The sequence below is a fragment of the Balaenoptera musculus genome, chromosome 3 (genome assembly GCF_009873245.2).
Source record: "Balaenoptera musculus isolate JJ_BM4_2016_0621 chromosome 3, mBalMus1.pri.v3, whole genome shotgun sequence".
Classification (NCBI taxonomy): Eukaryota; Metazoa; Chordata; class Mammalia; order Artiodactyla; family Balaenopteridae; genus Balaenoptera; species Balaenoptera musculus.
In genome coordinates, this window is record NC_045787.1 from 169661863 (window position 1) to 169686201 (window position 24339).

Genomic DNA, 24339 nt, shown 5'->3' on the forward strand with positions numbered 1-24339 from the left:
TTATTTCTCAAGATTGTTCTGGCTATTTGGGATTGTGTTTCCATATGAATTAAAAATTTTTTTTGTTCTAGTTCTGTGAAAAATGCCATTGGTAATTTGATAGAGATTGCATTGAATCTGTAGATTGCCTTGGGTAGTATGGTCATTTTAACAATATTGATTTTTCCAATCTAGGAACATGGTATATCTTTCCATATGTTTGTGTCATCTTCAATTTCTTTCATCAGCATCTCATAGTTTTCTGCGTACAGGTCTTTTGCCTCCTTAGGTAGGTTTATTCTTAGGTATTTTACTTTTTTTGAGCAATGGTACATGGGTTTCCATAATTTTTCTTATATTTCATTGTTTGTTAGTGTATAGAAATGCAACAGATTTCTGTATATTGATTTTGTATCCTGCGACTTTACCAAATTCATTGGTGAACTCTAGTAGTTTTCTGGTAGCGTTTTGAGGATTTTCTGTGTATAATATCATGTCATCTGCAAATAGTGACAATTTTCCTTCTTTTCCAATTTGGATCCCTTTTATTTCTTCTTCTCTGATTTCTGTAGCTGGGACTTCCAAAACTATGTTGAATAAAAAGAAAGAGTGGGAGTCCTTGTCTTGTTCCTGATCTTAGAGGAACTGCTTTCAGCTTTTCACCCATGAGTATGATGTTAGCTGTAGGTTTGTCTTATATGGCCTTTATTATGTTGAGGTATGTGATAACTCCAATTTCTGAAGTACATGTGGATTGGTTTCCGTTTTCTCTCTTGCTTTGTAATTTTTGAGTTGCTGTAGGACATTGTCATGACAGCTGGTAGAGGCTCATACTGTCGTCCTTCTCCAGAAGGTGAGTTGCATGTTCCTTTTGGCAGGTCACTGTGACCCTACATAGCTACACGTCTTGGGAGTGGGACCCAGGTGTCTCGGGGACTATTCTGACAACCCCACCATCTTGTTGCCAAGCTTTGCTCCTACTCATGCCCACCCACCATGGGTGCCCCAGCTGTGCCCTCATCTGACACCATCTGTCATCCTGTCCTGAAGCGGCAGCCCTGAACTGCAGTGGCCCCCAGGACAGACTGCTCTGGGGGCTACAAGTGGAAGGCCTGGCCCCCCACCCCATGGATCCCTCAGCTGGGGTCTGCCTGCAGTGTGGCTGGTCTCAGGTGGTGACACAGCCTGAGGGCCAGAGTGGGTCTCGGCAGCCAGCCCAGTCCTGGGTCCAGATCGTCCCTGCCTTGAGACAGTAAAATGCCACATCCTTCTTTGGGCCACCTCGGGCGTAAACCGTTACTTGTACCCAAGAGTCCTCACTGCACAGAAGGAGGGGCCAGGGATGGGGTGTGAATGCAGGGGGACTCCCCTGGTGCAGAGCCAACAGGGCTGCTCTGGGGTGCAGCCCCAGGTCCAGAGGGCAGAGCTGACAAGATCCCTGCATGGCTCACTGCAGTGGGGGCCCTGCTAACACCCTCAGAAAGTGCCAGGGACCCAGGGCCGCACCAGGGCACAGCCCCACCGCGTGGCCATCACCTGCTGGTGGCTCTGCCCACCCTGCCCAGGGTCCCTGATCGCTGCACAGCAGGGGCACAACGGGAGCCCCGGGGTTTTGTGCAGAGGACAGAGGGTCCGGGGAGGGTCCGCAGCCCATGTGGAGCCCCGCGTGATCTGGACGCCCTGAAGGTGAGAAGTCTGTGTCAGGAGATGGCCCCTCCTGTGGGCCCCCCCAGCCCAGCTGGCCCCTCTAACGGTGGGGAAACAGATGCAGTGAGAAGGGCCAGGTCTCCAGCTGCCAGGGGCCCATCCTGCTGGGAAGCAGCACGTGGGTCAGGGCCGGTACGTTTCTTTCCTTTATTTTAAAAAAAAACATTTTGGGGTGTGGTGTGAGGACACACCTTCCATGGCTTCGGGGAGGACACAGGCTCCAGGTGGAAGCACGAGGGTGGGGAGGGGACAGTACCTGGGGGTCAGGGAGGGGCTGTGCCCTCCAGCACCTCTGGGCAGAGTGCTCGCTGGGGGCCGGAAGAGTGGGGCTACAGGATGTGCAGGTGGGCCAGCTGGGATGCGGCCCCCGTGTGTGGCCCGCAGCATCGCTCCTCCCAGGCAGACGGGGTCTGCCGCCCGTGTCCACAGCTGCAGGGGCTGGGAGGGGCCGTCCAGGAGGGCTGGACAGGGATGGTCCTTCACTGGGCCCTCGGGGCTGGGCCTGGGCCTGGCAGGAAGCCGGCCTGCAGGACCTCGGGAGGGCTCGAGCCCGCGTCCTAGGGGTGGGTCAGGGCGGTCTGAGTGTCCCCAGTGAACAGAACAGAGGAATGCAGGACCCAGGCCCACTAGGGGCCCCGTACGTGGTCTCCTACCAGAGAAATGGGAATCCAAGATGCATTGCCACGTGCAGCTGAAACAAACACGAGGCAACACCCTACACGAATCCTATGGTCGGGCAGCTGGTCAGGCGACCCTGAGCTGCAGGGGCAGCAGGCGGACCCTCGGCTCAGGGCAGGGTCAGGCCAGCCCTGCCCCCCCGAGTCCTGAGGGATTGTCTCCCGCTGCCCTGCCCATCCGCCACCTCGGAACAGAGGAGCCCTCCTGGCGCCCAGGACCGAGGCAGGGGGAGCAGTGGGCGTGGCGTGGGACGGGGCAGCCTAGGTGTAGAAGATGACCTCAGGGATCTGCCCGTCCTCCACGGACGTGCCATTGTTGTTCCCGGCCGCGTAGCAGAAGGTGAAGCACGTCTTGGCCCCAGTCGTGGGCGACTCGTGGGTGACCTTGCGCAGGCCCTTGGTGCCGTAGTGGGAGTCCGGGCCCTGCGGGGTGGGGCCCAGCGGGTCAGGATGGATGTGCTGCGTGTGGACAGGGCGCAGGATCCTGACCCAGCACGGGCAGCAGGCCCTCCACGGCTGCGACGCAGGGTTGCGTGCTCCTAGCCCCACACTGTCAGAGGTGGGCAATGGACTGGGAGGCAGGGTCCAAGTCGGGGTCCCAGGTACGGCTCAGGGGTCAGGTTTGGGGTCGGGGTCCCGGGTACAGCTCAGGGGTCAGGTTTGGGGTCAGGGTCCCAGGTACGGCTCAGGGGTCAGGGTCAGGGTTGGGGTCTTGGGTACGGCTCAGGGGTCAGGTTCGGGGTCAGGGTCCCGGGTTTGGCTCAGGGATCAGGATCAAGTTTGGGGTCGGGGTCCTGGGTACGGCTCAGGGACCAGGGTCAGGGTCCCGGCTACAGCTCGGGGGCGGGGTCCTGGGTATGGCTCAGGGATCAGGGCTGGGGTCTCGGTCCTGGGTGGGGTGGGGCGTCAGGGGCATGGCTAGGGTTGGGGTCGGGCACACCTTGAGCGTGGCGCAGGCCGTGTAGTTGACATTGGGCAGCACCTCCACCGGCTCCTTGAACATGACTCGGAAGGTGCTGGCGGAGCCGTCACAGCTGAAGCCCGTGTCGTTCTGGCCCAGGACCGTGTTGCTGTCTGTGTGGATGATCTGTGGGCCAGGAGCCAGGCACAGCTAACTCTGGCACCCCTGCCCCTGTGCCCACCCGCAGGACCCCCAGGAGCCTGGACCCCAGGGCTGAGCCCCACCTCCAGGCCCTGCAGCGGGGGGTCCGACCCGTGACCCGCAAGGAGGAGGCCAATGGCAGGGGTGGGGAGGCATCGTCCTGGGTCCCATAGACTCCAGAACACTCTTGCCACCTTGGGGGGAACACGAGCAGACCCATCACTGAGAGGGACGGGGTGGGATGGGAAGGGATACGAAGAAGGGAAGAGGTGGGGAGGAACAGGTGGGAGGAGGGATCTGGAGGGGCGGGGCCTGGGGGCGAGCGGTACCTGGATGTTCACTTGGTAATCGGTGGGGCCGTGGATTGAGCCGTAGAGCCCGAAGCCAACCACGAAGATGCGCTTGTTGACCGAGAACCTGAACCCGTCAGAGGAGGGAGATGCTGAGCTAGCTCGACCGTCCAGCGCCCGCCCCTCCCCACGGAGGACCACCAGCCCCCCCGCCCCTGCAGCTGTGCTCGCTGCCTGCGCCGCCCGGCCCCGCGCCCGGCCCACGCCTACCTGATGCGGTCGCTCGTGCCGCTGTAGCCCCAGCGGCTCTCCACCTGCTGGAAGCGGTTGACGCTGCACTCCTTCCCGCGGAGGCAGCAGCGTGGACGGTCAATGAAGTCCACGCGCGGCTTGGGGTTGACGGTGAAGTGCAGGAAGAGGCTGACCACCTCGCGGTCCACCAGGATGCCCGACTGTGCGGGCCCTGAGGGCACAGGGGCGGGTAGGGAAGGCTGGGCGGACCCCGAGCACGCAGAAGACACCGGAAAGCATGGCACCCAGCCTCTCAACTCCTCAGCATCTTTCTTCTGCAGAACGTCACCGGTCCAACCGCCCCGCGGGGGGATGGCCCTTCTGCCGCGTTTGGGGCAGGGCCCGAAGCAGACATGGGGCCAGTGCTCTGAGTTGCTGGCTAATTGGCCAAAAGCCCCCTCACTGCCCCAGGCCTCCCGACCTCCACTGGGACCACCCCAGGGTGCCACCGCTGGTCCACGGAGCACCCGCCGCCCTGCCCGTCCACCCCGGGGCACCTACACAGACGGGGGGATGCCAGTCCCCAAGAGAGGCCCAGAGCCAGAGAGGGGTCTGGAGGTGGGGGCCTGGATGCAGCCATGAGCCGGTGACGGGGGTCAGCGCGTGGGGCGGACGGGCGGTGCGGGAGGATTGTACGCGCCCCTGCCCGCCACCTGCGCCGGGACAGGGCGCCTGACGCAGGCCTTACGGCACCACCCTCGCTTTACAAGAATCACTCATTCACCAGCTTTGAGCTCATTTCTGCCGCAGGTCAGCCACAGCCCGGCCCGGCCCACCGCCCCAGCAGCTCACCGGCACACAGGTCTGAGCAACAGGGCAAGAGATCTCCATGGGTCACGAGAGCAAGTAAGATACAAAAGTGAATACAGGGCTTCCCCGGGGGCGCACTGGTTAAGAATCCGCCTGCCAACGCAGGGGACACGGGCTCGAGCCCTGGTCCGGGAGGATCCCACATGCCGCGGAGCAGCTAAGCCCGTGGGCCACAACTACTGAACCTGTTCTCTAGAGCCCGCGAGCCACAACTACTGAGCCCGCGAGCCACAACTACTGAAGCCTGCGCACCTAGAGCCCATGCTCCGCAACAAGAGAAGCCACCGCAGTGAGAAGCATGTGCCCGTAACGAAGAGGAGCCCCGGCTTGCCACAGCTAGAGAAAGCATGCGCCCAGCAAGGAAGACCCAACGCAGCCAAAAGATAAATAAATAAATAAATAAATTTATAAAAAAAATAAAGCTCTCATACTGTTAAAAAAGAAAAAGACTAGGGGTGCTCCTGGCATCGAGGGGGTGGGACCAGCGAGGCTGCACCACACCCCACAGTGCCCAGGATGGCCCCCCATAGAGGAGGACCCGGCCGCATGTCCGCAGTGCCCAGGCTGCCTCGGTCACCACTGTGCTGCCAGGGCCAGGTACCCAGGAGGTGCTAAGTATTTGACGGATGAGTGACCCCCAGTGTGGAGACAGCCTCTCAGGCTTTCTGAGGGAACACCGTGGACCGCCAGATAAAACGCAGGACACCCAGTCAAGTCTCGATTTCAGATCAAAGAGGGCTGATCTGTAGGATAAGCGTCTCCCAGCTGCTGCACGGGACACGCTTACAGTAAAAAAAATTGTTTCCTGTTGTTGCTAAATCTGGCAACCCTAAGCCTGGGTGGGAGCAGGGGCAGCACGGACCAGGGAGAGGCAGGACAGCGGTGCACCCGCCACGGGGCTGCATCACGGAGCCCCATCCAGAACCTTCCAGGCCAGTTTGGCGCCAGGACTGCGGTCGGCACCAGCCACGAGAATGACATGAAGGGGAGGCCCAGCCCCAGGGGAGGGGTCGCCAAGCTGGCCACCGCTGCCGCTGCTGCACGACCCCGAGACCCGAGTGTGCCCCCAGCACGAGAGGCAGGGTCAAGGCCAACCCCACCTGTGCCCGAGCCCAGGCCCGGCAGCAGCGGCCCACAGTCCCAGACACTACCCACCCTTTCATGGGGCTTGTCAAGGACGCGGGCGCCAGAGCCCAGCTCCCAGGACCTGAGCCCCAGACGGGACCCTCAGGGGCCTGGTACACTCGGACACGTGCGTGTGGACACCCGAGACGTGGGGGTGGGAGAGGCTGGGACGCGGGAGAGTCGGCATCTGAGGGCCGTTCCAGCGTCACCCTCTCGAGCCAGTCCAGGCTCCCGCATGGACACGGCCAGCACCCAACCCGCTGTGGCCGGGACGAGAGTCATGGGACTGAGTCACACGCAGCAGGGTCCCTGGGGTCACGCCCCTCCTGAGCATTCCCTCGGCACCCCCTGACCGTTACCTGCAGCAAACTCCTCGATGGTCATCAGCGGGAAGCGGATGAGGGCCAGTGCCTTGCCCAGAACCTTCCGCTTGTTCTCAGGCGTCACCTGCAGCTGCTGCCGCTGACACTCAGCCTCAGACCAGCGGACGACAGCGTTGAACAAGCGCACCTCGCGGATGCCCAGGGTGTCCCGCTCCAGCACGGCCACCAGCGTGTCTGCAGGGGAGGGGCCATCAGCGAGCGCCGGCCTCCGTGGCCTCGGGGATGACCTCTGACCGGCTCGCGGCCAGGCCGTCCACGGCCCTCGGGCAGCAGCAGAGTGGGGCAGGCGGCAGGGCCTCGGCGGGACGCATGTGACCACTGAGCCGTCCCCGGCCCTGTGGCCTTACCCAGGTCGATGTCTGTGAAGCCCTCTGCAGTGATGGCGTCGGCCGTGTTCTTGTCGATGTTTTCCAGGCACAGGCTGGCGAGCTGCGGTTCGTCGAAAAGCCTCGCCTGCAGGGGAGAGAGCCTGTCAACACCCAGCCAGACGGACCCTGGCTGCAGACTGCGCATGGATTTCAAGTCCCGGGCCGAGGGGCCAGAGGGATCTTCTTTCTTGAGATTCACAGACTCTCAGTAACCGCTGCCTGGGGCGGGGGTCAGGCCTGCACCTCGAAAGCTGGGGCACCTAGAGGTTCAGGCTGGAGGCAGGCCCAGTCGCCCCTTGTGGCAGGCAGGAGCCTGGGGGAGAGGGCCGAGAAGGACCTGCGGGACGCGGCAGCGCTGTGCTTCTGACCGTCTGAGAACTCGCACACGGGGCGGGGGCCGGGGACGGAGAAGCTGTGGGGCAGCTCGACGCCCACACCCCTGTGCATCGCTCTCTGCCTGGAGCCTGGCTGGGAGGCTAGGACACCCCACGTGGCTGCAGCTCTCAGCAAATGGCCGGGAGCGGCCGGCCCCCACCCGACCATCCAGGCTCTGGCCCTTGAGAGCAACTCAGCAGACGGGGCCGAGGCCCAGGTGCCACCTCAGCGAGGGGTCTGTGGAGCCACGATGACACTCGGGCTCTGCCCCGTCCCCGCCAGGTTCCCAGCGCCCACAGTGGTCCAGGACCGCCGCAGCCCGTCAGACCAGACAACCCCAGAGGGTCCCCCTCCAAGAAACCTAGTACGGAACGCCTTTCCCCCCACCCCTGAGCTCTGCACAAGGGTACCAAAACGCCAACGGGAAGCCTTTAGCAAATGACTGTCGTGAGGCCGGCCTGCCAACAAGGTGCACTGCACGAAAGGCGACCAGGGAAACACCGCGGTGCCACCAGGGGCAGGGACAAGGGCAGGATGAGGTGAGGGAGACACTCACCTGGGAGCAAGAGTTAAGCGGCGCCTAAACTCCGAAATTCCCTCATCCGTCCTCCCCTGCCCCGGCGTCCTTACTCGCACCCACGCACCTGCATCCTTGAGGAGACCCGGAGCACCTGCTCCCCAGCGGGTCCCGAGCCCTCGCCCCGCCCCGCAGCCCTGCCCCTGAGCCCTCGCCCCGCCCCCTGCGCCCTCGCCCCGCCCCGCAGCCCTGCCCCTGCACCATAGCCTCGCCCCTGCGCCCTCGCCCCGCCCCGCCGCCCTGCGCCCTCGCCCCGCCCCCTGCGCCCTCGCCCCGCCCCCTGCGCCCTCGCCCCGCCCCCTGCGCCCTCGCCCCGCCCCCTGCGCCCTCGCCCCGCCGCCCTGCGCCCTCGCCCCGCCCCCGTGCCTTCACCCACACCCCCAACCCCCGCAGCCCTGCCCCTGCACCATAGCCTCGCCCCTGTGCCCTCGCCCCGCCCCGCAGCCCTGCCGCTGCACCCCCGCCCCGCACCTGCGTCAGCAGCATGAACGCGTTGTCCGCCCGCAGGTTCTTCTTCAGGAACTCCACGCAGTGGGCCTCGAGCGCGGGCACCGCGTACTTCTTGGCGGTGTACAGCGTAGTCATGACCGTCTCAGGCCCGATCTGAACCTCGTCCGAGTAGAGAAACCTGGGGGGTGGGGGGGGCGGACGGCGGTGTGAGGACAGCCGCCCAGCCCCCATCCACCGGCCTGGCCCGAGGAACCAACCGAATTAGCATCGGTCGCCCTCTGACCTGTGGACGTGGCCCCGCAAAGGCAGAATTAGCATCGGTCGCCCTCTGACCTGTGGACGTGACCCCGCAAAGGCAGTTACCCGGGAAAAGGAGTGCCCACAGGCCAACCCTGGAAACGAGTCTACACAGCAGGTGGGCCTCTGTCCGGCTCCTCCGTGGGCAGCACGGGATTTGCCCCGGGACGCGGAGAGGCTTCCGCACCCCCCGACCCGGCCACAGCCGGCTGCCATGCCCGACCACTAACGGGACCAGAAGTGCCAGCCAGAATCGCAGATACCGGACGTGTTGACCACCCGCCATCGGCCCGACTCTACATGTGGGTCAGAAGTCAGGGTCGATTACAAAACCACGGGGAGATGGTGAGAAATCAGAACCCTGGCCCGTCTGGTGGGAGCGCCTCAGAGGCGGCCCTGGGCGCGCAGCTCACCCCTCTGAGTCCGGGAGAAATGACGCGTGTTCACAGCAGCGCGATCCACGCGAAACCACCCGAGTGTCCGTCCACGGGCACCATGGACACGGGATGGGGGGTGGGGTGGAGGAGCCCAACCGGGAGCCCCAAAGAGCAAGTTCCAGGAAGGTGACCCCCCCTCTCCTGGGACTCACTCCCCTGAGAATGCACAGGAAGCCCTGGTCCGGTGGGACCAGCAGCGGCCGGCGGGGTCAGTGACAGAATGACCACCAATGTCAGCAGTGCTGAGGGGGACCTGGTAATGGGACAGACCAAGACATGTGCGCGAAGATGGGTGAGCCGCTCACGTGCCAGTGGAGATAGTGTCCACCCTCTCGAGGGGGCAGCTTGGTTACCAAAACCCAAGCTGATACGGGGAGGGAGAGAGAGAGACAGGGAGAGATTGAGAGACAGGGAGAGATATAGAGACAGAGAGACACAGGGATGGAGAGGGAGATGGAGAGAATAGCAGTCCACCCCACATCTCACCAAGCTTAGACTAAGGCAGGGTTTGGCTAACTGCAACCCGTCACCTGTTTGGGGTCTTGATTTTTTTTTTATAGATATGACTTTTACATTTTTTCATTTTTTTAAATTATGGTAAAATACACATAAAATTTACCATTTTAACCATTTTTATCAGTAGCATTAGGTACATTTATATTGCTGTGCAACCATCCCCACCATCCATCTCCAGAACTTTCTCATCTTCCCAAACTGAAACTGTCCCATGACTCCCCCTCCCCCTCCCCCAGCCCCCGGCCCCTCCATCTACTTCCTGTCTCTATGGATGTGACTCCTTTAGGACCTCCTGTGAGTAGGTTCACACTGTATTTGTCCTTTTTCATCTGGCTTATTTCACTAAGCATCATGTCCTCAAGGTCCATCCACGTTGGAGCAAGCGTCAGAATCCTTTTTTTTTAATTTTTATTTAATTATTTATTTATTTTTGGCTGCGTTGGGTCTTCATTACTGTGCGTGGGCTTTCTCTAGTTGCGGCCAGCGGGGGCTATTCTTTGTTGCAGCGCACAGGCTTCTCATTGCAGTGGCTTCTCTTGTTGCGGAGCACAGGCTCTAGGTGCACAGGCTTCAGTAGTTGTGGCACACGGGCTCAGTAGTTGTGGCTTGCGGACTCTACAGCACAGGCTCAGTAGTTGTGGCGCACGGGCTCAGTTGCTCCGCGGCATGTGGGATCTTCCCGGACCAGGGCTCGAACCCGTGTCCCCTGCATTGGCAGGTGGATTCTTAACCACTGCACCACCAGGGAAGTTGCCAGAATCCTTTATGACATAAACGGGTGTTGAATTTTGTCAAAAGCTTTTTCTGCATCTATTGAGATGATCGTATAGTTTTTATTCTTCAACCTCTTGATGTGGTGTATCATACTGATTGATTTGTGGATACTGAAAAATCCTTGCAGCCCTGGAATAAATCCCATTTGATCATGGTGTATGATCCTTTTAATGTGTTACTGAATTCCAGAATCCTTTTGAAGGCTGAGTAATATTCTGGTGTGTGTGGATGGATCACACCTCGTTCATCCCTCAACTGTTCATGGACACTTGGGGTGTTCCCACCTTTTGGCTGTTGTGAATCAAGCTGCTGTGAACACGGGTGTGCAAATATCTCTTCAAGCCCCCGCTTCTCCCTTCTTTGGGGGATGTACCCAGGAATGGGATTGCTGGAGCACATAGTGATTCTATGTTTAGCTTTTGAGGATCGTCCAGACTGTTTCCACAGTGGCTGCCGCATTTCACATTCCCACCAGAAGCACATGAGGGTCCCAATTTCTCCACCTCCTCGAGACAAGTCATTTTGTTTGTTTGTTTTTTAATAATAGCCACCCTGGTGGGTGTGAAGTGATATCTCACCATGCTTTTGTCCCCTATTTTGTACATAAAGTTTCCTTGGCCCACAGCCCTGCCCACAGTTTACAAATCCTTCCAGGCTGCTTCTGCAATGACAGCAGGGAGCTGTGGAGACAGAACCCCTGCCCTCCCACCCACCCCGGGGCAGCCTGCGGCCCCTGGTCTGAGGGACCATCTGAAAAGTTGCCTAAAGACAGAGGAGTGAGATTATTCCACAAAGTGCTGTGATCAGCCCACAGGATTCGACACTGTTAGATGGAGCTGAAGGGAACCAATTTACACCCTGCAGACAGCAGAGGAAAAAAGGAGATGACCACACAGTGGGTGGGGCGGGGCACTGTGAGCATGTGATATAAATGGGACCCGATATGAATGGGAGTGACCAGCCACGGCCTTGCCTGTGGTGCTGAGAGGCGAGACAGGTTCACTCCATTTTCTTCCTTATGCTTTCTTTTCTCTTCTTTTCTTCTCTCCCTCCCTTTTTCTTTCCCTCTCTTTCTTTCTGTGAGCCAATGCCATTTTTATAATCAGAAGGGGGAAAAAAAAAATAAGCTCCACATCTGAAAAGCTGTCTTGACTGTTCGGGATAACCTTTCAAGCCACGCAGAGTTTCCGGACAGGGGAGGACGGTGCTCCGCGGAGCAGGGAGGTGTACGGGAGTTCCACAGAGCTCGCCGGCCTCCTTCTCGGTGGAGCTGCAATCTGTGGGCGGCACTCCCACCCCCAACATCCACTGTATTTGTTTTAAAGTCCTTGAGAAAAAATTTGAAACCCAGGAAGAAAAAATATAGGTGGAATTTAAAATTCTTGCGTTAGGCTATTTCTTCAAAAACTCTTGAAAGGATGAAAACTTAGCGACTCACACACGCTGCAGCAGGGGTGGACCTGGAACCGCGATGCCCAGTGAGAGCAGCAGACACAGGACACGCAGCGTGTGACTCCACTGATGGGAACCGTCCGGAACAGGCAGAGCCACGGGGACAGAGTGGGTTCCTAGCTGTCAGGGGCTGGGGGAGGGGGATGCCATTCCTTTGGGGGTGATGGAATGTTCTGGAATTAGAGGTGATGGTTGCACACTCTAAACATACTAAATGTCATTGAATTGTACACTTCACATGGGTGAGTTGTATGGTATGTAAATTACATCTTGATATTAAAAATACAAAAATGAAAATGGGGGGGCGTCCAGAGCCCATCCCTCACTGAGGAGGTGAGTTCTAGAAATCTCCAAGGAGCTGGGGGCTCTGGAGGCAATGTCACCAGGGCTCTATTTTTTTTAAACATCAGGTGTGTCTGTCCCTCCCCCCAGGGCGTGAAGGACCTGGAAAGTCTTACTTGAGCAGTGCCAGGAAGGCAGCGGGCTCCACGTCCGGCAGCTCAATCTCGGTGGACGTGGTGGCCATTCCCCCGTTGAACATGGCGTCAAAGACGGCGCTGCCCACGGCCAACACGAACCTGGCGTGTCAGAGAAGACCCGGTTACCCTCCGCGAGGCCCACCGGTCCCCACCGCCCGAGCCCGGGGGGCTGTCGGGGCCCCGGGATGTGGAAGGCGAGTGTCCCCGCAGCAGTGACACCCCAGCCAGCACCTGCAGCAGATGCTGCGCCCAGAGCATCCCGCCCTGGATGCTTCCGTTAGGAAGGCCCTGAGGACTGAGAAGGCAGTGCCTGCGGATCCGTAGCAACAAAGGCCAGAGAAGCGAAATCATCTCCCCAGGGGCTGGACGGCTTATGGCAGAGAGCTCATGCCCTCCCCACGCAACTCATTCCCTCCCTCCCTCCGTCATTCCCTCCCTCCTTCATTCATCCCTCCCTCCTTCATTCATTCCCTCCCTCCGTCATTCATTCACTCATTCATTCATTCACCCAGATTGACCCAATCATTCACTCAACCACTCCATCATTCATTCACTCACTCATTCCTTCACTCACTGATTGGCTCACCCACTGATTCATTCATTCATTCACTCCCTCATTCATTCATCATTCACTCCATCCTTTCATTCATTCATTCACTGACTCACTCAACCACTCCCTGCCTCCCTCATTCACCCCCTCCTTCATCACTCCCTCCTTGCTCTACACACACGGCCCCCGTGCTGGGGCTGCGGGCACTGAGACCCCGGCCTTGTTGGAGGAAGGCAGCCACGGGTCCATGGCATGGACAGCCTGACAGCGGGGCAGGAAGGAGAACGCAGGGGTGTGAGGGAGCAGAGTCAGGAAAGGCCTGGCGGGGTCACCTGAATGGGGCTGAGTCCGTGGGAGCATCCAGACGTGGGTGGCCACGGGGGCCTGCAGGTTCTGCCTGGCGCCGCGCGCCCACTCTGTGCTGTGCACCCACGGGCCCCGGGGCCCGCCCCACGACAGCCTCCCCGGGGCGGCAGAGACAGCGGGGGCCGAGCTCCAGGCCTGCCCCCTGCAGAGCCCCTGTCCTCTGGGTCTGCAAGGCCCCACGCCGCAGCCCCTCCCGGGTCCCCGCGGTGACGCACGCAGGGCTCTGAGAGGCCGCCCCCCTGCGGAACCGCGGGAATCGGCAGCCACAGCCCGATCCCCGGCCTCTGCCCAGTGCCCGGGGGACGCTCCCAGCGCTCCCAGCGAACCCCACCTGGGCAGCGCCCTACTCTCCGCGAGAAGAACCACCCCCCCCCCGCCTCCCACCTACTCCCCATCGTGGACCGGTGCTCCCGGCCCCGTCAGGCCCTCGTCTGGTCCCCAATCTGGCCCGGGGCTCTACGGCACCCCAAAGGCCAGACCAGAGATGGGGGCCAGGTGGGAAGCCGAGTGTGAGTGTAGTGGGGTGAACAGTGTCTCCAAAGTCATGTCCACCTGGAACGTCAGGATGGCACCCCATTTGGAAACAGGGTCTTTGCAGATGCCATTTATTAAGATGAGGCCACCCTAACCCAGGCTGGCCCTAATCCAGTGATTTATAAAAGGGACATGTGGACCCAGACACACAGGGAGAGGCCACGTATTGACGGAGGCAGAGCCTGGAGCGCCGCGGCCACAAGCCCAGGACGCCTGGAGCCCCAGAAGCCGGAGGAGACAGGAAGGACCCTCCCCGGGAGCCTCTGGAGGGAGCACGGCCCTGCAGTACCCTGACCTTGGGCTTCTGGATTCCGGAACTGAGAGAGGACAAATCTGTGTGGCTTTGCCCATCCACCGGCGGTGCTTTGTTTCGGCCGCCCCAGGTCGCTCATGCCCTGTTCTGCCCCGCCGCATCCTCGGATCCCCCCTCGTTCACCACCGCAGCTGGGCCCCTGGAGCCTCACTGCACTTCCCCACGCACACTCTCCATAAATAAAGTGTCTTCCTGTTCCTCCTTTCTTTCTAGATTAAACAAAGCATCCTGATCTCCCGCGGGGAAAACTTTCCCCAACGGTTCACTGGCAGGAAGTAAGAGGTGGCCCAACTGGGCCTGTGTGTCTGTGCAGAGCCCCGGATGCCAGGCTGTATGCACCCTCAGTGCCCTCGGCGGACGCGGCGACAAACCCCAGGGCTGGCAAGGCCACTGGGTGGAAGGCGGTCTGAACATCTCCAAGGCTCCTCCGCCCACAGCCCCCCCGCCGGCCCCTCGTTGGCCTCCCGCCAGGAGTCTTCTGCCCTCCCTTATCCGTCCATCCTCAAAAACATGACGGTGAACATGGCAAATCAAAACCACCATGAGACGCCACCTCACCCCCACTAGGAAACGCCAGCTAGGATAAAAAATCCGGACAATGACAAGAGTTGCTGCGGATGTGGAGAGATCAGAGCCCTCGTGCAGGGCGGGTGGGGACATAAAGTGTGCAGCCGCGGTGGATGACAGGCCAGTGATTCATCGGAGGGTTCAACGTGGAGTTACCGTCTGACCCGGCAGTTCCACTCCTAAGTTGCGTGCCCGAGAGAAATGAACACACACGTCCACACAGAACCTGTGCACAAGTGCTCACAGCGACACGATTCATAGACAGCCAAAGGTGGAGGCAACCCAGTATCAATGGACAGATGATGGATGAACACAATGTGGTCCCTCCATACAAGGAGTATTAGTTACCTTAATAAGGAAAATCCGACACACGTTACACAGTGGATGGACCCTGGGGACGTGATGCTCAGTGAGAGAAGTCAGACACAGAAGGACACACAGTGTGTGATTCCACGCACAGGGGGTCCCTGGGGGAGTCAGATCCACAGAGACAGGAAGTAGATGGTGGGGGCTGGGGGAGGGGGAGTCAGTGTTTCCTGGGGACAGAGCTTCAGTTTGGGAAGATGAGAAAGTTCTGGAGACGGAGGGTGGGGATCATTGCAAACAATGTGAATGTGCTTCATGCCACTGAACTGTGCGCTTAAAAAGGGTAAAGAGGGTGAACTTTGTGGTATGTGTATTTTACCACAATTTAAAAATTAAAAAAAAAAAAAGAAAGAATGACATACTACCCTGAAGGGGCAGGGAAGAAAAGACCAGCTAAGTAGCTTTGGGAAACAGGTTAAAGGCCAAAAGAACTGCATACAAATACTGGGCTTTACTTAGTAAAAGTATTTTTCACAGGAGAGGGTTAGCAGCTCTGAAACTACTCTACATATCTAGGTTTGTGCTACCAACTAGACGTGTGCAGAATGAGAACCAGGGTCCTCATCGTGGGAGCAAACAGTTATAGATTTGGGGGGGGGGCTGGAATAAATTCTGGAGGGCTGAACCGAAATCAGAGCGATCAAGATGATCTCGTGGCTTTTAGACAGGTAGATGGATGGTGGATGGATGGACGGATGGACAGACGGGTGGAGAGACAGAAATAAACAGAGATATGTGTGTGTTGGTACATTTCCTCACTCTACCTGCTAAAAAGGTCTCTAAACAACAACACCCCAGCAGCAGTGGGCACACCCAGCACCCAAGTCTTGGTTTCTAAATACCGTTTTCCACTAAAACGAACCAGAGCTCCTTGGAGAAATGGCTGACTCCAGGGCTGGGGCAGGGGAAGGACAAGATGAGCGTAGAGTTATCTTGTGGCGCCAGAAAGTAAAAACACGCTCCAACATGACGGGGAAATGTTGAACGGACACAGGAGCCAAATCTGGGACGATACGAACAACAAAATAACGTTCGCACCGGATGATGACCCAGAGGATAAAATAAATATCCATGAGTCCATGATGAAATAAATATATAACTGAAGGAATGGATGAGTAAGGGAGAAGGGACAGCTCTTCCTTTTAGAACCCCAGTTAACAAATGCAGAGGGAGTTACGGAAATAGGAAATCACCATATGGCAGATGCTAGAGTAAATAACTCTTTCCAGCAGGACCCACCATACACCAGCGGGCAAAGCAGGAGGGGAAATGGGATGTCTGTACAGTCCCAAAGTATCCCTCGGGAAGGGTGATTTACAAGGGGACGGTGGTGACATCCAGTGGAGAAATCTACCCCATGACCAAGGCTCACGTCACCAGAGATGGGACAGATGGACGTCACGGGCTCAGAAGTTTTACATTCAAACACACAAAGGGGATGAAAGGAGAAAGATGGGGAAAGACACACCTTGCATTCGGAAACCACCAGAGAGCTGGAGTGGCTACACAGATATCACAAAAGACAGACGTGAAGGTAAGGAATATTACTGAACAACGGACGTTTCATGTAAACAGAGGGTCAGTACATGGGGATAGTTAACAGTATAAATGAATACACAACAGAGTCCCAAACTACACGAAGCAGAAACTGACTGTTAAAGGAGAACGAGACAATCCAACAATTATCGTTGGAGGTTCTGATGCCTCACTCTCTACAACTGACAGAACAGCCAGACAAAATCGGCAAGAATACAGAAGACTGAACAATGCTGCCAAGCGACCTTTACGGAACCCTCAGCCCAACGACGGTGGAATGCACGCTCTTAGGCGCAATGGCACATTCTCCAGGACAGACCACATGCTAGGCCAAACAAATATACTCAGAGGCACTGAAAGCAGTCAAAGCATGTTCTCCAAAGAGAGGAATTAAACTCCATACCAACAACAGAAAGACCTCTGAGAAATCCCCAAATATTTGGAAATGAAACAACACTTCTAAGTAACCCATGGGTCAGAGAAGGAACACAAGGGAAATTAGAAAAGATCTTAACTGGAACAAAAATGCAAACATGGCGCATCAAAATGTAAGGGATGCAGCTAAAACAGTGCTTAGAAGTAAACATTATATATGTATTAAATAAAGATCTAAAATCAGCAAGGTAAGCTTCCAGTAATTCCCTGGTGGTCCAGTGGTTAGGACTTGGCACTTTCACTGCCAGGGCCTGGGTTCAATCCCTGGTTGAGGAACTAAGATCTCGCAAGCCACGTGTGGCATGACCAAAAAATAATTAATTAATTTAAAAAATAAAATCAGCAAGGTAAGCTTCCATCTCAAGAATCTAGAAAATGAAGAGCAAATTGAGCCCAAAGAATGAAGAAAATAATAAAAGTGAGAGCAGGAATTAATGACACTGGGAATGGGAAAATAGAGACAAATCAATGAAACCTAAAGGTCACTCTTTGGGGGTGGGGGGGAAATCAACAATTGCTAGAACTTTAGCTAGACTGACCAAGAGAAAAAAACACAAGTTACCAAAATCAGGAATGAAAAAGGGAACATCACTACAGACCCTATAGGTGATAAAAGAACTTTGAAACAACTTTATGCCAACAACTTAAGACAACTTAGAGGAAATGGATGACATCCTGGAAAGACACAAAGTGCCAACACTCACTGGTGAAGAGAAAATCTAAACAAACACATAACAAGTAAGTGAACTAGTCATTAAAAATCTTCCGGAACTTCCCTGGTGGCACAGTGGTTAAGAATCTGCCTGCCAATGCAGGGAACGCAGGTTCGAGCCCTGGTCCAGGAAGATCCCACATGCCGCGGAGCAACTAAGCCCGTGCGCCACAACTACTGAGCCCGCGTGCCACAACTACTGCAGCCCACGTGCCTAGAGCCTGTGCTCTGCAACAAAGAGAAGCCACCACGAGAAACCTGCGCACTGCAACAAAGAGTAGTCCCCGCTCGCCGCAACTAGAGAAAGCCTATGCACAGCAACGAAGACGCAAAGCAGCCTATTAAAAAAAAAAAAAAAAAAAAAAACTTCCCACTGGGACTTCCCTTGTGGCGCAGTGGATAGGACTCCGCGCTCCCAATGCAGGGGGACCGGGTGTGATTCCGGATCAGGGAACTAGATTCCACATGCATGCCACAACTAAGAGTTCACGTGCCACAACTAAGGAGCCCACCTGCCACAACTAAGGAGCCCTCAAGCCGCAACTAAGGAGCCCGCCTGCTGCAACCAAGACCCGGTGAGACCAAATAAATAAATAAATATTTAAAAAAATCTTCCCACACACAAAAGCCCATTCCCAGAAGAAATAATACCAACCCTATGCAAACTCTTCCAGAAAGGAGAGAGGGAGGGAATATTTCCCAACTCGCCTATGAGGTCAAAGACACTCTGGAACCCTCGGGCACCACTGAGGGGTGGGGAATGGGGCGGCCACTTTGGAAACCAGTTTGGCAGTTTCTTAAAATGTCACGTTACCCTGTAATTCCAACATGAGACCCCTAGGTATTCACCCAAGAGAAAAGGAGCAGTTCTTCCACAGGCATATTTCTACACAAATGTGGACTGTTCACGGCAGTATGATTCCTCATAATGAAAAGCTGGGAATAACCCATATAACCCGCATGCCCATCGACCGGTGAGTGGACAAAGCGTGGTCCATCCATGCAATGGAATTCAGCAGTAACGTGAATTACTTTAGCAATAAAAAGAAATGAACTGCCGATACAACGGTGTGGATGGGCCTTATAAACAACACACTCAGTGAAAGAAGCCAGACCAAAGCCTACACATTCTATCATTCAAATTCTATGAAATTTCTACAAATAGCAAAACTAGAGAGAGAGAGAAGGAGGTCAGTGATTGCCCAGGGATCAGGGTGGGAGCGAGGACTGAGGGTAAGTGGGGAAAGGGGCTTTTGGGGGTGACAGAAGTGCTCCCAAACTGGGCTATGGCAGTTGTCACACAAATGCATAATTTTCTATGTGGCCAATTGTCAGATCAAACAAACCAAAATCCATTAAAAGCACTCGATAACATCCCATGCCCACACTTCATGGAAACTCTTAGTGAACAAGGGATGGAAAGAAACTTGTTACTGTATTAAAAAGGATTTGTCAGAAACCAGTATCAATGATCACATTGAACTGTGAAAAACACCTCTGTTACGGAACAATGCCCTGGTGGTCAGAAATGCAATCAGAACAGAAAAAATGATGCAGAAATATGAGAGAGAATGAGAAATTAATTGCCCATAACGTGATGTCTCACTTAAAACTCTAAATTCAGGGCTTATTTAAATCTAAATTAAAATTAAAATTAAATAAGATTCAGTTTGGGACTTCCCTGGTGGTCCAGTGGTTAGGACTCTTCGCTTTCACTGCCGAGGGCGCAGGTTCAATCACTGGTTGGGGAACTAAATAAGATCCAGCAAGCCACGCAGTGTGTCCAAAAAAACAAAACAAAAAAAAAGGATTCAGTTCCTCAGTTGCAAGAGCCACAATTCAAGTGCTCAGCAGCCACAAGTGATTAGTGGCTAGGACTGGAGAGCATAGATCTAGAACAATCCCATCATCACAGAAAAGTCTACTGGACAGTGCCAGACCACAGAATCAGTGGAGCAATTATTAACACTAAGAAGGGTTCAGAAAGAAATCATTCAAATAGATAAAAATAAATGCGCAAAAAATCTACAGCTTCCCAGCAAGAACCAACTAGAAAAAATACAATGGAGAAATTACTCATAACAGAGAAAAAACAAAAACTAATAAAAAACTTAGCAATATACGTGCAAGACCTATTTGAAGAAACTACAAAACTTTCCTAAGGACTCACAAAAATGCCCTGGATAAACAGGTTCCCAGATATATTTTGTATTCTAAACTGTCAGCTCTCCCAACCTGTATCTTTGCAAAGACCAATCCCTCCAGGCAATTCCTTTAGCATTTGACAAATTGTTTCTAAAGATCATAAGGAACCACTGAGGCAGAGGCTGGTCAACTACAGCCCTGGGACTCAATCCGGCCCACCGCTTGTTAAATAAAGTTTTATTGGCACACAGCCACACCCATTCATTTCTGTCTTAATGCATTTGTGTTGCTATGGCAGAATGAAGCAGTTGGGACAGAGACCGTGTGGTCTGCTGACACTATATACTATCTGGCTCTTTACAAAACTTTGCTGGTGCAAATTTACCTGAAGGTAAGTCCCACAGGGAAAGAGATGTCTTCTGTCAGCACTGTTTCAATGACTGTTGGATGCAGGGAAGGACAGATGGATGGGTGATTGATTCTGGAAGAGTTAAGTGTGTGAGACCAGCTGAAAAAAGTCTTGACAAGGAGTAAAACTGGGAAGAACAGCCACGGCAGTTCTCAAAACCCACCATAAAGCCACAGTCATCAAAAAACGTGTTATTGGGCTAAGCACACACAGATCGATGAAAGAGAAGGGACCCCAGCCACAGGCTGCTCCACTTCTGGGACTTCTCTGCACTGCTAAGTTTTCCATGATAGATGAATGAAGGTATTTTAGATATTAATGTGGGACCATCCGATTTGTGCACAGTGCTACCCTGAACATGCTCGGTATTTCCTCAGAGGGAGCCCCTCGAGCGTAGACAGTGGACTCACGACGGGTTTCCTGAGCACCTGCTGTGCCAGGCGTTTTCCTGGGCCTAGCAGGAGGGAGAGAAGCAAAACCCTGTGGCGGTCCAGTGGTTGGGACTCCGTTCTTCCACTGCCAGGTGCCGAGGTTCAATCCCTGGTTGGGGAACTAAGATCCCACAAGCTGTGACTCAGCCAAAAAAAAAAAAAAAAAAAAAAATCCTGCTCACAGGAAGCCAATGACGGCAGTCAGAGAAAGTTAGAAGGAGAAAGCTGTCAAAAAGCAGTGCAGTGCAGGGCGAGGGGGTGGGGCGAAGCCGACTGGGGGCGTGGGGCAGGGGGAGGCTCCGAATGAGGTCTGAACTTGTCCGGGGCCAGAGCTGGCCCCTTCTGCCATCACTCATGCCAGGCCCTCCTGTGTCCCACGTCCCGAGTCACCCTGTACCCAGAATTCACGGCCCCAGCCTGAGACCACCCCAAGCCTGGGTCCTGGGAGATGGTGGGTCCAGACCCCATGGCCTTCCTCAAAGCTAGCACGAGCCCCTCCCTGACTCGGCCCTGCTCCCCAGTCACCAGCTCCGCACTAACATCCTCTCCGCCCCAGGCCCGCATCCAGGATCCCACGTGCCTTTCACCTGTGTCCTCAGGCTCCTCCCAGGACCGGCTGGCGTCCTGCAGCATGGCCCCAAGCTGGGTTTATCTGGTATTTTCTCCGATAGGACCAGGTGTACTGGTTTCCTGGGGCTGCTCTAACAAATTACTGCAAATTGGGTGACTTGAAAGAACAGGAATTTCCTCTCTCACGTTCTGGAGGCCGCACGTCCAAGGTCAGTGTGTCCCAGGGCCGTGCTGCCCCCAGAGGGGCCCGGGGAGGGTTCCCCTCCCGCCTCTTCCAGCTTCTGGGGTCCCAGGCGTCCTGGGCTTGCGGCCGTGTGTCCCTCCCGTCTCTGCCTCTGTTGTCACATGGCCGTCTTCTCTCGGTCTCTCCTCTGTGTGTCTCTCATAAGGATACTTGTTGGATTTAGGGCCCATTCAGATAATCCAGGATGATCTCTTCTTGAAACTCTTAATCACATCTACAAAGACCCTTTTTCCAAATAAGGTCCCGTTCACAGGTTCTGGGTGTCAGGATGTGGACACACCTTGTTGGGGTCCACCATTCAACCCACTACACTGGGGTTAAGGGTTTGGGGTGGAGCACACTGAGGCGAGGTGCCCTTCTCGTTGATTCCTTCCAGGGGGACCCTGACACCCCCAGGGCATCACCCTGAGGTCGACCTTGACCACCTGGCTGAGGTGGCATCTGCCGGGTTCCCCCAAGGTGGGATTCCAATCTACTCTTTACAAGCAGGTCCCCAAATCCAGCCCACCTGGGACAGAGGCGGGAGTTAGGTCCAGCCCGGGAGCATGGAGCACGGTATTAGGAATTTTCCCCACTCCTGTCTGTGTTCCATCAGCAAGGCTGCGAGGTGTTTCCTTTATGCGTTGGGTCACATCCCCACCTGCATTTTAAGCCAGCCCGTATGCAGGATGAGCCCCGGGCCACTGTGATAAGGACCTGGTTGGGTCACAGGGTCCACCCTCCCTGTGGCCCTGGGAAGGAGGTGTCTGAGTGGTCAGTCCCAGGTCCCGGGCGGGGGGGTGGCGGGTGGGGAGGTGGGGGGGAACTGAGGCTCAGCAGAGCCCAGGGTCACTCACGGTAGAGTCATATACCTGATCACTGCAGGTAAAATGTCAACAATGCGTATGAAATAACAACCCAAAGGCTGAAAACACAAAGAACCAGAACCTTCGATCTGGGAGGTCCACACAGCAGGAATGTGGGACAAGAAAGGCATGAGGGAGGCTGGGGGCTCACAGGTGACACATCAACTGGCCCCCTACTCACAGCTTGCGGGAGAGGGGGAGGACCGCAACACACACACAGGGCAGGGAGGTACTGGGGACCCCATCACAGGCCTGGAAGCTTCCTTGGACAGGAATCTAGACCTTGTATATAAATAACCAAGAAAAGCCAGAAAGAGGAATCTTGAAGGCACAAGTTAAATAAAGGCCACACGTCAGAAAAGTGGGGAGGACCCTCACAGCAGGTTGGGGGACACTCCAGGCAGAGTGGTGAGCACCCCTGAAGCCCCCCTCCCCACACAGAACCCTCCCCAGCACCCCCCAGCGAGCAGGGGCAGAGGAACCAGCAGTGGGCAGGACGCTGTCTGACATCAGTCCCACCCTACCCGGGAGTCTGGGGGCTGCACCCTGGAGACTGGCAGAGGGATGGGGCCTGGACCAAGAACACCCCCCGCTTTTGAAAGGAGGCCTGGGGGGATGGGGCGTCACGGAGCTGGGTGATCGCAGAGCTGGGAGTCACTGGGGGTCCTGGGTTCACAAGGTGGGAGTCTGGTGGGGCTCTGGGGGTCTCAGCCCCAGAAGGATGGGGCACTCGGGGGAGGAGGTCACTGGGGCGGGAAGGAGGAAGTGGAGGGAGATGGTAGTGTCTGGGGGTCCTCGGGCTGGCCGGGCTGGGGGTTGCAGGGCCTGGAGAGCCTGGCAGGGGCTGATGGGTCACAGGGATGGTAGGGGTGGAAAAGGTCACTGGGCCTGGGAGATCCTGGCCAAGGTGGCAGGGTCAGGGGTCACAGAGCCAGGAGACGCTGATGAGAGAGGAGGGGCAGGGGTCGCAGGACCAGAATACGGCCAGTATCTGGAAGTACGGGTGGAAGGGGGCCTGGCAGGGTCACAGGGCCTAGGGGTGGTAGGGCCCGGGGATGGTGGTTACTGGGAACAGCAGGGTCCCAGGGATGGTGGGTGTCCCGGGGTGAGGGCAGGTCCCCGGGACCAGCAGGGGTTCCAAGAATAACGGGTTGGGTCCTGGAACGACGGGGTCCTGAGGGTGGTGGGGTCCCGGGGACAGCAGGGTTTCCAAGAAGGGCGGGTCCTGGGGGATGACTAGGTCCCCGGGGGTGGCGGGTTTCCCCGGCGTGGGGGAGGGGTGGCGGGATCTCAGGGATGACTGAGTCCCGGGGGCTGGCGGGGTCTGGGCCCGGGGATGCTGGGTCCCCGGGGGCGGCGGGTCCCGGGACGGCGGCCCACCTGTGCGCCGGGATGCGCTGCGCGCCGAGCCCCTTGCCCACCAGGAAGTGCACGTCGCAGAGCACCTCGTTGTTGAAGAGGAAGGCGAAGCGCTCTTTCACCGTGGGCTTGGTGGCCTGCCAGTTGTAGACGGGCTCGCGCAGCAGCGCCCCCGCCCCCGGCTCCTCGGCCGCCCGCTCCCCGCCCGCAGCGGCCTGCGCGCCCGGCCCCGGCCCCGACACCGACACCGGCGGGGGCGGCCCGGGGGCGGCGGGGGCCGGGGCGGCGGCGGCGGCGGCCGCGTTGCCGGGGGCCGGGGTGGCGTTGGCGCTGGGCCCGGGGCCGCCCCCCGCGCCCGGGCCGACCCCCGGCGGGCACGACGCGCGCCCGCCGCTCCCACCCGCCGCCATCTTGTCGGTGCGGCGCCCGGCGGGGCGGGGCGGGAGGGGGGAGGGCCGGGGAGGGGGAGGGGAAGGAGGAGAAAGGAGGGGGCAGAGGAGGGGGAGAGGGGACGAGGAGGGAGGGGGCGGGGCAGGGGGAGAGAAGGGAGGGGGAGGAGGTGGGGGACTTGGAGAGCAGGGAGGAGAAGGGAGGGGGCCGGGGAGGGGGGAGGGGGAAGGAGGAGGGAGGGGGCGGGGCAGGGGCTCGCGGGAGCAACGGACTTCGTACCTCCGACCCTAGGCCTGGACCCCAGACCCCAGACCCCAGACCTCAGACATGGGACCCCAAGTGCTAGATCTCGTACTTCACACCGGGGGACCTGGACCCCGGACTCTATATCCTTTACCTCAGACCCCGACCCCAGATCCTGGACCCCTGATCCCTTACCTCAGACCCTGGACCCCATACGCCGGAACCCAGGTACAAG

At 57.1% G+C, this 24339-nt stretch overlaps 1 protein-coding gene across 3 annotated transcripts; it reads right to left on the bottom strand.

Annotated features, from left to right (window-relative positions):
• Positions 1–1809: 1809 nt before the first annotated feature.
• On the bottom strand, positions 1810–23890 carry BTBD2 (BTB domain containing 2). 3 transcript variants are annotated; one of them, XM_036847705.1, is made up of 10 exons: positions 21041–21372; positions 19999–20053; positions 12069–12188; positions 8156–8312; positions 6712–6817; positions 6341–6538; positions 4026–4218; positions 3795–3882; positions 3304–3450; positions 1810–2786 (listed from the first exon to the last, which is right to left on the bottom strand). In XM_036847705.1, exons 1-10 carry the CDS (start codon positions 21084–21086, stop codon positions 2625–2627), a joined length of 1272 nt encoding a protein of 423 aa, XP_036703600.1. In that variant the 5' UTR covers positions 21087–21372; the 3' UTR covers positions 1810–2624. The 3 variants fall into 3 exon arrangements, with proteins under 3 accessions (XP_036703600.1, XP_036703601.1, XP_036703602.1); XM_036847706.1 differs by having other exon boundaries at positions 19999–20094; positions 21041–21367; XM_036847707.1 differs by lacking the exons at positions 19999–20053; positions 21041–21372 and adding an exon at positions 23493–23890.
• Between the last annotated feature and the right edge of the window lie 449 nt (positions 23891–24339).

Bases quoted from the DNA above. Each gene is read 5' to 3' on its own strand.
- BTBD2 (XM_036847707.1), bottom strand. From the start codon at position 23,881: ATGGCGGCGGGTGGGAGCGGCGGGCGCGCGTCGTGCCCGCCGGGGGTC. The intron at 6,539-6,711 runs GTAAGGCCACAG...CCTCCCCTGCAG, and splicing joins CTTCACAGACATCGACCTGG to ACACGCTGGTGGCCGTGCTG. The intron at 2,787-3,303 runs GTGTGCCCGACC...CCCACCCCGCAG, and splicing joins CGGCCTGCGCCACGCTCAAG to GGCCCGGACTCCCACTACGG.